Genomic DNA, 16638 nt, shown 5'->3' on the forward strand with positions numbered 1-16638 from the left:
AGAGATAAGGCAGTGGGGCACAGAGATGCAATAGGCCAGCGGTTCTCAGATGTCCCTGGACAGACGGTGTCAGTGTCAGTTGCCGGCAATCTGTTAGAAATGCAGATTCTCGGGCCTCTGCCCAGACCTGAGCCAGAAACTGCCTGTGGAGCCTGGCAGTCCCTGGTTTCGTAAACCCTCCAGGTTATTCTGCTGCTCATCAGAATTTGCACATCACTACCGTGGGTCATTATACGTACCCTGGCTTTTACCCTAGGCAAGTCTAGAAGTCTTTGCAGGCTCTGGAGCACAGGGATACTGTGATCTGAGCTGATTACACTCAGCGCCGTGTGGAAGAACAGACTAGGCCAAGCGGGGGAGCAGAGAGAGCACAGAGGCCATCGCAGGAGCCCAGGTGGAAGATGCTGGGGACTAGGAATGTAGTGTGTGTGTGCGTGTGTGAAAGAGACAGAGAGAAATGATTCTTCTGAATAACACCAAGCCACCCCAAACCCCAAAGAACTAGCTATAACATAGTGGTGGTAATAATCCTTTCTCTGCTTCCCACTCTTCGGAGTGGCATCTCTGACCTCTTCCCTCTTCTCTCTCAGTACCAAATTTTCATTCCAATGGTGAATAAAGTCCTGGTACGACACCGAATCAACCATCAGCGCTATGACGTCCTCATCTGCAGAATCGTCAAGGTGAACTGCACTTTCTTTCTGTTTCAGAGTCCCCCGTTGTCTTTTCCCGTTGGTATTCACGTGGTCTTAGCTGTGGGAGCACATCTAGCTTTTTAGTTCCGAACCGGCGACGGGCAGCCCATTTCTGTAAAGATAGCCAGTTTTGCTCGGCTCTCTAGGCGACCTGGGCTCTGACGCAATGATTCGGCCCTGCCGCCGCGGCCCGCAAGTGGCTGTCCGCGCGTGGACGGGAATGAGCCCGGCCACCTGCCGGTGCGCTTTTGCTTGCGGTCACCATAGCGTGCTTCTCTAGCAGCTTGCATGTGTTACAAAATCCTCATCTTCCTTTGTTTGTTCTTTTTCCCAACCATCGGAAAATGAGGAAACTCTTCTTGGCTCTAGGGCCAAGCAAAGCCAGGCAAGGGGCTCTCTGCCACCCCTGCTCCTGACACTTCGTCCCTTTGATCACTGCCCCCAGTTGTTGGGGCTTCGCCAGCTGCGTGGCTCATACTACGGAGTCCGTGCGGTCAGTGTGACCAAGAGTGACCAGCGGAGATGGGTCTGCAGTGGGGAGTATAGCTGACCCGTGGTTCATTTTGTCCATGCGTTAACTTTTTCCTTCTTGTTGAGGTCCTGACATTTCCAGAAGGTGGGACCTTCCCGGGGTTTAATTAAGGGTGTTTTCCAAACTGGGAGGAGCTGCAGGGTTTTTCTGTGAATCTCTGGTTGCAGGGATACACCCTTGCTGATGAAGAAGAGGACCCTTTGATTTACCAGCATCGAATGCTGAGGAGTGGCCAAGGGGATGCGTTGGCCAGTGGGCCGGTAGAAACAGGACCCATGAAGAAACTGCATGTCAGCACCATCAACCTTCAAAAGGCAGGTCCATGCTTTCTGGGGGGACTTGGCAAGGAGAGGCCTGCTTTCCCTCTTGTCTAGAACTCTTAGCTCTTGCTGCCACCAGCGTAAAACAACCAAAGACCAGCCCAAGCGTTTTTCTGAAACTCTAGGTACCGTGAACTTAGGTCATTTTGTCTGTCCCTAGGTGTCCAAATTACACATTTTTTTAATAGAGGGTAAATATAGAACAAAGTTCTAAACTTCCTTGGAGCTTTGATAGAGTCCTTCGTTGTGAGTAACATTCTCATCTCTTACATGACTGGAACAAAACCAGTGAGCTCCTTAGTTAGCACCGAGACTGATGCAGGCCCTTTAAAGCGGGACTTCTCAGACTCCCGAGACTCACAGGGCTCGCCGAATGCTGGCAGCGGGTGGAAGATACTTGCTCAGACTCAGGAGGTCCAAGGTCAGGCCTACGTTCTGCATTTCTACCAGAGTCCTATGTAAGGCCACTGTTGCTGGTCCACGGACCACATTTTGAGTAGCAAGCTTTTTCCTTTTTTAACGTTTATTTTAGTTTTGAGTGAGAGCAAGAGTGAGTGGGGAAGGAGCCTGGAGTGAGAATTCCAAGCAGGCTCCGTGCTGTCAGTACAGAGCCTGATGCGGGGCTCAAACTCATAAACTGTGAGATCGTGACCTGAGCCGAAGTCAGACACTTAACTGACTGAGTCACCCAGACACCCCCAGCAAGATCTTTTAGATCTTTGCAGACAAATACCGAATTCTCTGTGCTGACAAAAGCCTGGGATGTAACCAGTAGTCTCACCATGTATGCCACCAGCCATCCACTTAAAAAATAGGCGGGTTCAAAGCATCACTAGTCGATCGGAGCAGAGTAATCGTGACGTTTCTGACTTTTAAATACATACACCGGGTTGCTTATTTCCCACGTTTTGTATTAGTGTCAGTGCTTCTGGAGACTGTAAGCAGTCCTTGTTTGGACTTCACCATCGTAGGAGTCTTCCTTCATTAGCAGTTGCCCCACAGCAGCTGCCCTTCAAGTGTGGCATGGACCGAGATAAAGAACTGGGCAGGATTGGGTCCCAGCTGCCCTGTTCTCTGCTTTTGGCCCAGCCCGTAACAATTTGAACACGTGTGTGTGTGTGTGTGTGTGTGTGTGTGTGTGTGTGTGTGTGTTGACACACAGCTTGGGACCACTGAGGCCTATCACTGACTGTTGAGCCAGGCTTCTGCACCCGCACAGCCAGCTATAAAGTGACCCCTGCTGAGAAATGTTGGATGATCCGAGAGGGAGGTGGTGAAAGACCCCTGGGGCAGGCGTGACGCTGCTGTCCCTCTGTGGAGTGTGTCCTGCTAGCCCGGGACTCCAGGAGAAGGAAAAGGTCACCAGTCACCCGGCACTCCCGGGCGGTTGTCGAGGCCACCCTGCTGACACCTCACACTTCAGGGAGGGGCCGGGCAAGGAGGCCAGATGCACATTTCCACCCAGATGTGTTTTCAGCCCGCCTGGGTTCAGAATGTCCTTCCAAGCAGGCAGCTGTCCACCTTCTCTTAGAGCTTTGTTCGGGCTATTTTAGGAAATTCCCCAGTAGTCTAGTTTGCTTCCAGGAAGGCTTGCTTTCTACCCAGGACTTGGAGAAAAAAGCGTCCCCCTTGCCAAACAGAAGGAAGAAAGAGCCTCTAGTTTATCTCACCTGAGAGAACAGAGCCAGTCCAGAAAGCCTCAGCAGGATCTCCAGCGCGGACTCTCAGACCCGTTTGTGCTTCCCCGTACTCGCGTGCCGAGCGCTCGGGGTCAGCGTGGCCCCCACTTTTAGCCGCTTTCAGAGCGACAGTGCGCCACCTCGGCCATCTTTCTACTGGCTGTGCTAATAGAGGAGTTACACGGGACCAGAGACAGAGAAACCATTCGTATATGCCTCTAGGATGCCCGCCAGGATTTTCAGCAGCTTTACTGTCATAGGAGAGGCTGTCTGGGCGTACGTTCTAAATGAATGAGCTGATGTCCTGTCAACATGCGCCAGCGTCACCGGCTGAGGCAGTCCACGGCGGGTGGCGGCAGAGGGACGGTGGCAGGTGTCAACAGTTACTACAGACCCCAGAGAAGCAAGAGTGGGTTGTGTTTTCAATGAAAGGCCCATATGGGGGACTTGGCCTGTCTGCTAGATTGCGCAGTTGTCCGTGAAGCTAAGCTTTCCAAGCACTCAGTTGCTACCATTTCTCAAACGCTAACCAGAACGATAGCAATAATAACTACCGACATTTGTTGAGTGCTTTCAACGTGTCAGGCACTGGTGCGAGCACTTTATGTACATTGACTCATTTAACCTTCACCCTATGAGTTAGGTGCTGTCATTACTGTCACCACCGTACAGACATGGATGTTGAGGCCCTGAAAGGTTAAGTAATTTATCCAACGTCAGCTGGTAGTGGTGGAGCCAGGATTTGACCTGGGTGTCGTGACTACAGAGTCAAGTCTCTTAACCACCGTGCTGAATCACCTCCGCCTTACCCAGGCTCGACTTCACGTCATTGGAGGGAAAAGACATTAGTGATCCTCCCTTTTGTATGTCCTCAGCTTTTAAAATGCCATGCACCGAAGGGGCGCCTGGATGGCTCAGTGGGTGAAGCATCCAACTTGGGCTCAGGTCATGATCTCACAGTTTGTGGGTTCGAGCCCCACATCGGGCTCTCTGCTGCCAGCATGGATCCTCGCTTCAGATCCTCTGTCTCCTTCCCTCTTCCCCTCCATCCCCTGTCAAAAATAAATAAACATTAAAAAAAAAATTTTTGAAGGGGGAGGGTGCCTGAATGGCTCAGTCAGTTAAGCATCTGACTTCAGCTTAAGTCATGATCTTTGTGATTCATGAGTTCAAGCCCCGCCTCGGGCTCAGAGTCTAGGGCCTGCTTTGGATTCTGTGTCTCCCTGTCTTTCTCTGCCCCTCCCCTGTTCGTACTCTGTCTCTCTCTAAAAAATAAATAAAAACATTTAAAAATTTTTTGGAGGGGAGGCACCTGGGTGGCTCAGTCGGTTGGGCGTCCAACTTCAGCTCAGGTCATGATCTTGCAGTTCATGAGCTCGAGCCCCATATCAGGCTCTGTGCTGACAGCTCGGAGCCTGGAGCCTGCTTCGGATTCTGTGTCTCCACCTCTCTGCCCCTCCTTCCCTCCTACTTTGTCTTTCTCTCTCTCTCTCTCTCTCTCAAAAAAAATAAATACACATTAAAAAAAATGTTTTTCAAATGCCATGCACTGCAGAGCAGCTGTCCAGAGATCTTTTGTGTAGGGAGGAAGCCACAAGCCTCTGGATAGAAAAGAACTTGGTGCTCCCATTTTGTTCAATAGAACAAGGTCTAAAAGTCAAGTGAGTAGTGTCAGTCTTCTTCCGGGTTCAGGGTTCTCATTGTACGATCGTTGAGAATCATGCACGTAGTTTTTCAGTTTGTCTCGTAACATCTCTCTTTTAGTTTCTGACATAAACTAATAGTTTATATGATGTCACCCACTGATAACTCATCAGAAGCCACTGCAGGTCTCCAGGTGACCCCAGGGAAGTGAGAAGTTGAGTTTTTGATGGTTAGGTGGTGTAGCACATGGGGACGTCTTTCATTCCCTGGACAATTTCGCTTGAGAACCTCTGCTCTAGTTTACTCAGTTTCCCTAGTTTAGGGAAGATCCATGTGTCTGTTCGGCCAGAAAATCTTTTTTTTTTTTTTTATTAAATTTTTTTTCTGAATGTGTTTTTTTTTTTTTTTAATTTTTAGTGTTTATTTATTTTTGAGAGAGACAGAGACAGAGTGTGAACAGGGGAGGGGCAGAGAGAGGGAGACACAGAATCTGAAGCAGGCTCCAGGCTCTGAGCTGTCAGCCCAGGGCCTGATGTGGGGCTCGAACTCACAACCCATGAGATCGTGACCTGAGCTGAAGTCAGATGCTTAACCGACTGAGCCACCCAGGCGCCCCTTGAATGTTTATTTTTGATAGAGAGAGAGAGAGGGAGACAGAGCATGAGTGGGGGAGGGGCAGAGGAAGAGGAAGACACAGAATCTGAAGCAGGCTCCAGGCTCCGAGCTGTCAGCACAGAGCCCGACGCGGGGCTCGAACTCCCGAGCCATGAGATGATGACCTGAGCCGAAGTCAGACACGCTCAACCGACTGAGCCACCCAGGTGCCCCTGGAAAATCTTCTAAGAATATATTTTAGGGGTGCCTGGGTGGCTCAGTCATTTAAGTGTCCAGCTCTTGACTTGGGCTCAGGTCATGATTTTGAGATTTGTGGGATCAAGCCCCATGTTAGGCTGCGCACTGATGGCGTGGAGCCTGCTTGGGATGTCTCTTTCCCTCTCTCTCTCTCCGTCCCTCCCCAGCTTGCACTCTCTCTCTCTCTCTTTTTCTCTCTCTCTCTCAAAAAAATAACATAAAAATTTTTTTAAGGGTATGTTGTAAAAATTGGGCTAGGCCAGTTTAAAGAAATGTCATTTTGATAATAATAGCAATCATTTTTTGCTCTTCCCTTCCAGCCGGGCACTTTAGGTATTTTATCCCTTGATGCAGAAGACTGAGGCTTAGATGCAACACAAGTAATTTGCCCAGAGTGCTACACCTGCCGAGTGGCGGATCCAGGATTCCCACTGGTGTGCCTGACTTCTCAGTTACAGGTGCTCACAGGAGCGCTAACTTTGTGCCAAGCACTGGTATAAATCTCTTACACATATTCAACCTAATTAATCCTTAAAACACCCTATGAGGTGGGACCTATTGCCCTCATTTTACAAGTGAGGAAACAGGCACAGAGAAGTAACTTGCCCAAGGTCAGACAGCCAGTGAGTTAGATAACAGCCGTTTGAGCTCAAGCTGCCGAGCTCCAGAGGCTGGACCTTCCCGCCCCGCTCCCTGAGCTTCCCCTGGTCATAATCCTTCGTGCCTGGAATGCTCAGAGTCTTGAGGAAAGTTGGAGGGAATAGATCAGAAAGTAAAAATTGGATCTGTTCTATTCCTTCTGTCCCATTCCACCACAGTGCCGTGCGCTCTGGGCTCAGGCTCGCCTGATCGTAACGTGGTTCACGGTAGCGTGAACCTGAGCGTTTTCCCTCTCCCTGTGTGACCCTCTGCTGTCAGGTGGGCCAGTGTCCTCATGCAGAGGGCCCAGGGCCCATCACACACTGCGGGGGCCGTTAGGCTTTGTTGAACGCACCCTGCGTGTGACGGCCCCGTCCATCATGGGTCTGTAGAGCTGTTGGCTTGGCTGATAGAGGTAGGGTCCGGCACAAAGTTGTAAAACAGTCTTTTTCTTTATCGTGCTATATTCCAAAGGTTGCCGCTTTTGTTTTATGGCTGTTAATTAGATGTTACTCTTTTGTATTTGCGCTCTGAGGGAATTTGGTCACGGGAGGTAACGACTTCATAAATCAAAGACAGAATAATCATTAAATAGATGAGGGCTCTTCACAACTGGCCCTTGAAGCTGATGGTTTTCCGTTGTCGCCTGGGGATCGCAGGCCTGGGGAGCTGCCAGAAGGGTCTCCAAAGATGACTGGCTAGAATGGCTGAGGCGGCTGAGTCTGGAGCTCCTGAAGGACTCGTCTTCACCTTCCCTGCGCTCGTGCTGGGCCCTGGCTCAGGCCTACAACCCGATGGCCAGGTATGTCGTGGCCGGCCGCCCTCCTCCCCTGCTTCAGTGTGGGATCAAGAGACTCAGCACAGAGAAAACCATATATAAGTTCCTTTCTATCGGCCGTAGCAGTAAAAGGGGCTAGTATTTTTAATTTTGCCAACTCGTGGTGGAAAAAAATAGAAAGGCAAATTGAACAAGCTCATGTCACAGGAACAAGCTCATGTCACATCTTAACCTTGCTGAGATTTAGGTCCAGAATTTTTTTTTTTTTTTAATTTTTTTTTTCAACGTTTTTTATTTATTTTTGGGACAGAGAGAGACAGAGCATGAACGGGGGAGGGGCAGAGAGAGAGGGAGACACAGAATCAGAAACAGGCTCCAGGCTCCGAGCCATCAGCCCAGAGCCCGACGCGGGGCTCGAACTCACGGACCGCGAGATCGTGACCTGGCTGAAGTCGGACGCTTAACCGACTGCGCCACCCAGGCGCCCCGATTTAGGTCCAGAATTTTAATTACAGCGTCCTTTACAACTCTGAAAACAACGATGTAACGGTTTACTCTAACTGCTTTCCGATAATAATGATACTCTAATTCTTTACTGCTGCATTACACATAACCCCAGAACTTACTGGTCTTAAACGACGACAGTCATTTGTTTTGCTCATGAATCTGCAGTTTGGATGTGACCTGTGGGGACAGCTCGTCTCTGCTTCAGTGTCAGTGGGGCTGTTTGTCCAGGGGTCAGAGGACCCGCTTTCAAGGTGGCTCATCCACACGTCTGGCAGGTTGGGGCTTTTTTTTTTTTTCTTTTTTTTTTAATGTTTATTTTTGAGAGAGAGAGAGACAGAGCATGAGTTGGGAAGGAGCAGAGAGAGGGGGAGAGACAGAGACCGAAGCAGCCTCCAGGCCCGAGCTGTCAGCAAAGAGCCCGATGTGGGGAATGAACCCACGAACTGTGAGATCATGACCTGAGCCCAAGTCGGACACTTAATCGACTGAGCCCCCTAGGCGCCCCGTTGGAGCTTTTGAGTGGGAGCTGCTCTGGCTAGGAGCCTTGGTTCCTCTCCGTGTGGCTCATTCTGTGGGGATCATTCACAGAATACTGGCGGGTCCAAGACTGAATGTCCCCAAGGGAACAAGGCAGAAGTGTATGATATTTGTATGACGTGGCTTTGGAAGTCACACAGTGTCACTTCTGCCACACTCTGTAGTTCAAGGCAGTCACAGAAGCCCACTCACACTCAAGGGGAGGAGATTATGCTGTCCATCGACAGGAGAGTAGGAAGATTCTAGGAGAACATGTGGAAGAAGAGAGACTGTGGCAGCCATCTTTGAGAAATAGAATTTGCCATAAAAAAATACTGTTTTAAATAATAAGTCTCAGCCATTGAAGATCTGGTTTATAAAAAGTTTCACTGCATGTAAAAGATTTACAGTATAATGTAAACGAACGAAATGGAATACAAGATGGTGTGTGTGATTTCAACTATTAAAAACACTTGTACAGGGGCGCCTGGGTGGCGCAGTCGGTTAAGCGTCCGACTTCAGCCAGGTCACGATCTCGCGGTCCGTGAGTTCGAGCCCCGCGTCAGGCTCTGGGCTGATGGCTCGGAGCCTGGAGCCTGTTTCCGATTCTGTGTCTCCCTCTCTCTCTGCCCCTCCCCCGTTCATGCTCTGTCTCTCTCTGTCCCAAAAATAAATAAACATTGAAAAAAAAAATTAAAAAAAAATAAAAATTAAAAAAATAAAAAACACTTGTACAGAGGGAAGAGATTAGAAAGTAATACAGCAGTGATTAAGTAGGAAGGCCTACGGAGTATTTTTGTTAATGTTTTTCTGTTTTCCAGATTTTTCTATGATGGATAATTATTTATAATGGGGCATAAAGTGCTATTTTTTATGCTTTAAAAATAGTTCCTAGGATTTCCCTGGTCGCACAGTGTGCAGATTTCACATGCTCAGCTGATGGAGCGTATCTCTCTTCTGCCCCAGGTCATGTTCGAACACAACGTCATCCAAAAGAGGCTTGTGATAAAACATGCACATATGCGTTTATCACTGTAGTGCCAACTGTGTGCATTTGGCCTTGGATGTAGGTCAGAAAGTTTATTTCTTAATTTACACGGGGCTTCTTTTGGTCTTCGTGTTATCCTTTGAATTTCACATTTTGTTTTTTCCAGAAGATTCCAAAATTAGATACTTGGTCTGGTTTAACCTTTTTTAATGTGTAATAAAAAGCATATGTAGAGGCATGAAATGCTCAACCCATCCATTGTAAGCATATCTTATAGTTTCCAAGCCCCTTCCCCCAACATTCACCACAAAAGGGCATGGGATTAAAGTTCAGATGTCGTCGGGCACAGCAAATATGTCCGTTCGTGTGATGCTTTGATGATTTAAAGTAGTCGTAGTGATCTTAGAAATGACACCTCTGGTTCCAGGTCTCCAGTGGTGAGGTTGGCATAGGGGATCCTTCGGGATTCTATTCGCTAACGCTTCTAGTTTCTTAAGTCCTGTTGTGTGTCTGTGACCATTCAGCCTAGGGTTCTGGTCGTGTTTTGAAAAGCAGTCATAGGTGCTGCCTCTGCTGCTTCCGATCGTAGGAATTTGGACATTACCTGAGAAGGATCTCAAGAATCCTTTGGAGATGATCATATTCTGAATCGGCTAATGCCAACTTCTGTGCTGGAAGTCCCCTTTCTGTTCGTCCCCCCGCCCACTGAAGAGAAAAAATGCGAACTCTGCTAAGAAACGTGCCTGTGAGACAGGCTATTGCCCCTCGCACCCCCACACAGCTTGCTGTGCGCACAGCGTCTGTGCCTGCGTTGTAAATACAGGAGTCACTGGCCACGTGTGCTTGCACGAACGGAATTAAAATTAAACAGAACTTAAAATTCCGTTCCTCAGGCACACTTCACCACGGTTCAGGTACTCAGTGGCCAGTGGCTACCGTATCGGACAGATACAGAGCGTTTCCAGCAAGTTCTGATGGACAGCACCCGTCTGTGTGTCCCAGCAAAGTCAGTGACGCTGGGAGTAGATTGACGGGTGTGACTTGATGGCACCGGGCAGAGGCACGAGAGGCATTGCCAACATCTTTTTCCGCTCTCTCCGCCTTCAGGGATCTTTTCAACGCCGCGTTTGTGTCCTGCTGGTCTGAACTGAACGAAGACCAGCAGGATGAACTCATCAGGAGCATCGAGCTGGCCCTCACCTCGCAGGACATCGCCGAAGTCACGCAAACTCTCTTAAACTTGGCTGAATTCATGGAACACAGTGACAAGGTGAGATGCTCCGCCGTTGTCCGGATGGAGCCCGACAGGAGCCAGGTGGGCGGGAGAAGTGGCCCGGCCGCCGCGCTCCTACGCTGTGGGTTCTGTTCTGCCCTAGGGCCCCCTGCCACTGAGAGACGACAACGGCATCGTCCTGCTGGGCGAGAGGGCTGCCAAGTGCCGAGCATATGCCAAAGCACTACACTACAAAGAGCTGGAGTTCCAGAAAGGTCCGACCCCTGCCATCCTAGAGTCTCTCATCAGGTAGGCTCGAAACCCTTTTTAATCCGCCTTCATCTGAAACGACCTCTCTCCCCTCCGCCGCCTGGTACCAAATCACCGCCGTCACGTGGAGACTTCTGCTCCGTGAAATCGGCCGCCCGGTCCGGCCAGCACGTTTAAATGCGATGTGGTTGCAGACGGCTCTCCCCGCTGTCGGAGCTGTAATTGTCACTTCTGTTACCCCTCAGCACATGGGCTCCCGTTGTTTTCCAACCTGGGCCTGCTTGTCCCAGGGAAATCAGTCCAGAAACGATTCCGGGGCAGTAGCAGCCTAGGAGCGATAGATTTGACACGGGGGTTCCATCTCCCTCTCTGGTGGGAGTAAAATACTGGCTCCACTGCCCCAAGGGCCACTGAGGTTTTGCTGCCCGAGTCTTCCTCCTCTGGGGTTCTGTGAATCTAAGAGGCAGAGCGAAGTCTGAGACTCAGTGATCTTTTCCCTTGGTCTGGTCATGCGTTCTCTCGTAAGACGGTTTTGAGTCTTCTGGGCATGGACAAAAATAGGTTGTTTAATAAATTTTCTGCTGTTACGAAATTAGAAGCAGCCTCAGATGTTAGCTCCAGCTCCCAGAGAACTGTTCGCTTCCTCTAATGATTATCAGAGAATATTAACTCTGGGATCTAATTATCTTCATGTAAATGCTAACACGGTTGATTATTTCACTACAGATAGTTTAGGGGAAAATCACCCAGCTAATAAGTACCTCCTTTGTGGCTGAAACAGTCTGCTGTGTGTGGTGCTTCCTTCATTTGAGAGAATAATCAAATAGCCAGCTTCCCTGCCAGGCCTGCTTTTGAGTCAATGCTGAGTATTCCTTTAAACACCTTAAAAAGTGACCAAAAGGCGAGAGAGTCATGTTTTTGTCCAAGTGAAGTGAACTTGGAGAGACCATTGATTTCTACGATATCACACACCAACAGATACAAACATGCCATCCTCTGGGGTCGGCTTCCATTTCAGATTAGGTCCAGCAGATGTGAAAACCTGCATTTCTTCCCCCCCCCTCCCCCCCACCCCCTCTGGCTTTGGTAATATTGTCTTCCTTGATAACTGATAGAAAATATGGCAACTGAATATAATAACCTCAGTGTCAAAGAACCAGTTTTGCGTGTCAGTTTCCTTGCTGAGCTTTCTCTGTTTGACAGCTCTCTGAAACCTCCCTGGTGCCACCCCAGGTTTTTCTCCGTATTTGAAACAATCACAGAAGCATTAGTGTGTATACAGATTTGTAACAGGAAGGTATAGTTAGAGGCCTGGAAAAGTGTCCAAGAAAGTCATTAACTTCTTATGCCAGTGTAACTGAAAATGAGTCCTCAGAAATCCCTGCAGACTGATCTTGACTTTAAGAACACAGACAGGGGCGCCTGGGTGGCGCAGTCGGTTACGCGTCCGACTTCAGCCAGGTCACGATCTCGCGGTCCGTGAGTTCGAGCCCCGCGTCGGGCTCTGTGCTGACCGCTCAGAGCCTGGAGCCTGTTTCCGATTCTGTGTCTCCCTCTCTCTCTGCCCCTCCCCCGTTCATGCTCTGTCTCTCTCTGTCCCCAAAAATAAATAAACGTTGAAAAAAAAAATTTAAAAAAAAAAAAAAAAAAAAAAAAGAACACAGACAAATAGAAACCTGTGCTCCCAGATGAAGCCAGTGCTCTGAGCTCCGGTTTTGTCCCGGCCTGACTGAGCCGAGTTCACGAGTTCACAGTGCTGCCTCCCATTGTCCCATAACGTCACTTTTCTGTTTCCACTGGCCGCTTTTCCCACTGAAAACTGCACTTCCTACGCACCATGGCAATGTTCTGCCATCGTTGTCCCCACAGAAAGTTTTAAGAAACAGGCTTAGGCAAAGGTGCTGTTAGAGAATGTGCGCCCAGCACCACCCCAGTCCTCTAGCTGAGCCTCGTGGAAACCCCTCCCAGGGGTCCCACCGCTGGTGGTTGCGTGTCCCTGTGTTACTGCTTGGGTCCCGTGTTGGAGACACGGCTCCTCAGTGATAGATTGAACTCCCTTCCTCGCCGTGGCTGCCGGGGAGCTCACAGCTCGGGTCCTGGCCCACCTCTAATAGACTCTAACTTGAGCTCTAACAGACTACAGACCTTCGACCTCTTTTGTCTGCTGCCCTCTCTCCTCCCAGCTTTATTTTGTCTTTCCTGCTCTTTCCCTTCACTGTTTGTGCCCTTTCTTAAAGGTTATTCTGGTATATATCTTTGAGTCGACTGCCTTAAATTCTCTTTGAAACAATCAGGTTACCTGTTCACAAAAATGTCTTTGCACAGCTGTTCCTTAGTTTTTGTTTTTGTATTTAAAAGCTGTGTTGTGCTAACAGTACTGTTCTCTTGCTACTGGTCTGACTTCCTACTTCTTGACGTTTCTACTATTTACTCCCGGACAAATTAAATCTCACATGTAATCCTCAAACCAGGCTCACAGTGAGACATTATAAACTACTTCCATCTCCTCAAAGCTTGTATATATCAGTAACTATAATTGCTTCATAAGGGAACAGAGGATTAAATGGTATTGAATTATTTGTAAACATACACACACACCGGCTTTTACTTGGTTAGCCTGTAGCGTTAGGTTAAGGTCTAGTGCCTGCTGACTCAGACCATTAGGGCCGCTGTAACAAATTGCCATAGACGGGGGGCTTAAACAAGAAACACTTTTCACCGTTCTGGAAGCTGGGAAGTCCAAGGTCAGGATGCCAGCACAGTTGGGTTCTGGCGAGCACCCTCTTCCAGGTTGCCCCACGGACGACTTCTCTCTGTGTGCTCAAGTGGCAAAAAGCAGAGAACAAGCTCTTTGGGCTTTTTTTTTTTTTTTTTTAAGGTCTATTTTTATTTTGAGAGGAAGAGAGAACGTGTGAGCAGGGGAGAGGCAGAGAGAGAGGGAGAGCAAGAATCCCCAACAGGCTCTGTGCTGAAAGCACACAGCCCAGCACAGGGCTTGAACTCACAAACCATGAGATCATGACCTGAGCCAACACCAAGAGTTGGATGCTCAACTGACTGAGCCCCCAGGCTGTTTTTTTATGAGGGCCCTAATCCCGTTTGTGAGGGCTCTACCGTCATGGCCTGATCACCTCCCAAAGACCCTACTTCCCAATCCCATCACCCTGGGAGTTAGCCTTCAACACAGGAATTTGGGGAGACATAAACATTCAGTCCACAGCATTCCTCTCCTGGCCCCCAAAATGCATGTCCTTCTTAAATGCAAAATCCATCCATTCCATCACAACAGCTCCAAAGTCAACCCATTCCAGGATCAGCTCTAAAGTCTCATCTAAATATCATCTAAATCAGGGATAGACTTGAGAATCTAGGTACAGTTCATCCTGAGGCAAAATTTGTCTCTGGCTGCGAACCTGTGAAAACAAACAAGTTACATGCTTCCAGAATACACTGATGGGGCAGTAACAGGAGAGCCATCCCCATTCCAAGAGACACGGGGAAGAAGGAAAGGGTGACAGGTCCCACGCAAGGCAAACTTCATGAGATCTCCAGAGTAATCGCTTTTGGCTGGATCCTCTGCTCTCCAAGCCCTCTGGGTAACGGTCTGCCTTCTGGACCTGCTGGGCAGAGGTCCTGGCCCCACAGCTCTACCGGCTAGATGGCCCGGTGGTGGCTCTACCCCCACAGCTTTGGGCACAGTTCACGGGCCTGTTAAAAGCAAGGCAATGGTCCTCCTGTTTTTTTAAAAAAATTTTTTTTTTTTCAACGTTTATTTATTTTTGGGACAGAGAGAGACAGAGCATGAACGGGGGAGGGGCAGAGAGAGAGGGAGACACAGAATCGGAAACAGGCTCCAGGCTCCGAGCCATCAGCCCAGAGCCTGACGCGGGGCTCGAACTCACGCACCGCGAGATCGTGACCTGGCTGAAGTCGGACGCCTAACCGACTGCGCCACCCAGGCGCCCCGCAATGGTCCTCCTGTTTGAAAACAAGCAGGCAGCCCTACTGATCTCTGAATCAACTTCAGGATCATTCTCTTCTTGTTCACAGCCAAATAGCTCCATAGTCCCGTCCTGTAAAATCCAGGAAGTTCAACAGCCTTCCTTCATTCCCTCCTGTCTCTTTGCCCATCTGTTCAATGTGGTAGTTTTCCTGCCGGAGTAGCTGATTAGGTCCATGGTTCATGACACCCAGTCCCCTGAGCAAAGCCTCACGTGGCCGTACCCTTCGTGCTCTCCCCAAATGCACGCACTCATTTCTCACAGTAGAGATAGGCTGAGAATTTCCCAAATCTTTAAGTCCTGGCTCCTTTTTCGCTGTTGATTCTCTCCTCTCTCATTTTACTCTAAGCAGTCAGGAAGAACCAAGCCACTCCTCCTCAGTTTGCCTAGAAATCTCCTCAGCTAATACCCAGGGTCATCATTCACAAGTTCTGCCTTCCACCAAACACTACGGCGTTGAGCACAATTCGGGCAAAATTTTTGCCACTTTATAACAAGGATTGCCTTTTCTCTATTCCCCGATAACCCGTCTTCCTTTCCGTCGGAGAACTCGTCAGAATGGCCTTTACCATCGTATTTCTGTCACCGTTCTGTTCACAACTATGCATGTTCTCTAAGAAGACAGAAGCGTTCTCTGTGGTTCTCTTTTTTTTCTTTCTGAGCTTTCACCAGAATTTGCCTTTGAGAGTCCATTCACGGTAGTCTGGACTTTCTCTAGCACGCAGCCCAAAACTCTCCCAGCCTCTGCCCATCACCCTGTTCCAGAGCCACTTCGTCGTTTCTAGGTGTTTGGTACAGCAGCACCCCGCATCTTGGTACCAGTTTCCTGTTTCAGTCCATTCGGGCCGCTGTAACAAAATGCCACGGCCCAGGGGGCTTAATCAGCTTTGACCTCTCACGGCTCTGGAGGCTGGGCAGCCCACAATCAGGGAGCAGCACGGTTGGGCACTGGTGGCACCCTCTTCCAGGTTGCCACGTTGCCACCTTCTCACTGTGTCCTCACGTGGCTGAAAGCAGAGCTCAAGCTCTCTGGGGTCTCTTTCATAAGGGCCCTAATTGCATCCGTGAGCCACCCCACCCTCGTGACCTAATCCCCTCCCAAAGGCCCCGCTTCCGAATACATTGGGAATTGACTTCAACGTAGGATTTGGGGGGGACACACACATTCAGTCCACAGGACCTGCTTCTCACCCAAAGTAGAAGGAAGTGTCTGATCCAAGCTGCATGCTTTCATCCCTGCCCAACCCCTAGCAAGTAATCCCATTTTTTAAGAATTTTCTGACCGAGATTAGCAGAATTAAGACCAAAACCAGGGGCCGGCACTTCCACGGTGGCTGTGCAGCAGCATACCTCGTGGAGGATGAAACAGAATGTGCTTTACTTTCCGGGGTGACACTGAGTTCTCCTTTGGTTCCTGGTGATTCTGTCCTCTTTAGGGCCAGAGACTGTGTTGGCTCCTCTCTGAATCCTTGGTGTCTGTCCTCTGGCTGCACCCGGAGACGTGCTTGGAAAGTGGTGGTTCTGGTCAGAATCCGCACCGTAGGTTAAGTGGCTGGAGGCGTCCTCCAGCATTAACATTGTCACGAAAAATTTACACTTCTGTTTACGCAATTGTGTACATGTAAAAATAGGAGTAAGTTTTAGCAACTATAGGTTTGGATTAGGACGGTGTAGATGCTTTGCACCCCAACTTGGTTAAGGAATAATTAATAAATATAATTGTATATATTGAAAATGTACCACATGAAGGCAGGTGCCTGGGTGGTTCAGTCGGTTAAGCATCCGACTCTTGGTTTTGGCTCAGGTCATGATCTCACGGTTCATGGGATTGAGTCCCGCATCCAGCTCTGTGCTGACAGCATGGAGCCTGCTTGGGATTCTCTCTCTCTGTCTCTCTCTCTCTCCCCCCAAATAAATAAACACTTACAAATAATAATAATAAAATAAAATGTACAACATGATAACTTGATACACATTATGGAATGCTTATCAAGCTCCAGATCA

The 16638-nt window shown here is 49.1% G+C and overlaps 1 protein-coding gene across 1 annotated transcript in view; it reads left to right on the top strand.

The window, feature by feature from the left end:
- The window catches only part of MTOR (mechanistic target of rapamycin kinase), a 135772-nt gene that overhangs the window by 49479 nt on the left and 69655 nt on the right, over window positions 1–16638 (top strand). The window contains exons 24-28 of the mRNA XM_047083090.1: window positions 591–683; window positions 1395–1541; window positions 7021–7163; window positions 10258–10420; window positions 10527–10672. Coding sequence (XP_046939046.1) covers window positions 591–683; window positions 1395–1541; window positions 7021–7163; window positions 10258–10420; window positions 10527–10672 — 692 coding nt within the window. The remainder of the gene's footprint in view (window positions 1–590; window positions 684–1394; window positions 1542–7020; window positions 7164–10257; window positions 10421–10526; window positions 10673–16638) is intronic.

This window comes from Lynx rufus, unplaced genomic scaffold (assembly GCF_022079265.1).
Source record: "Lynx rufus isolate CCGP_SWC_20201006 ecotype Redwood Valley unplaced genomic scaffold, mLynRuf1.p SCAF_2, whole genome shotgun sequence".
Lineage (NCBI taxonomy): Eukaryota > Metazoa > Chordata > Mammalia > Carnivora > Felidae > Lynx > Lynx rufus.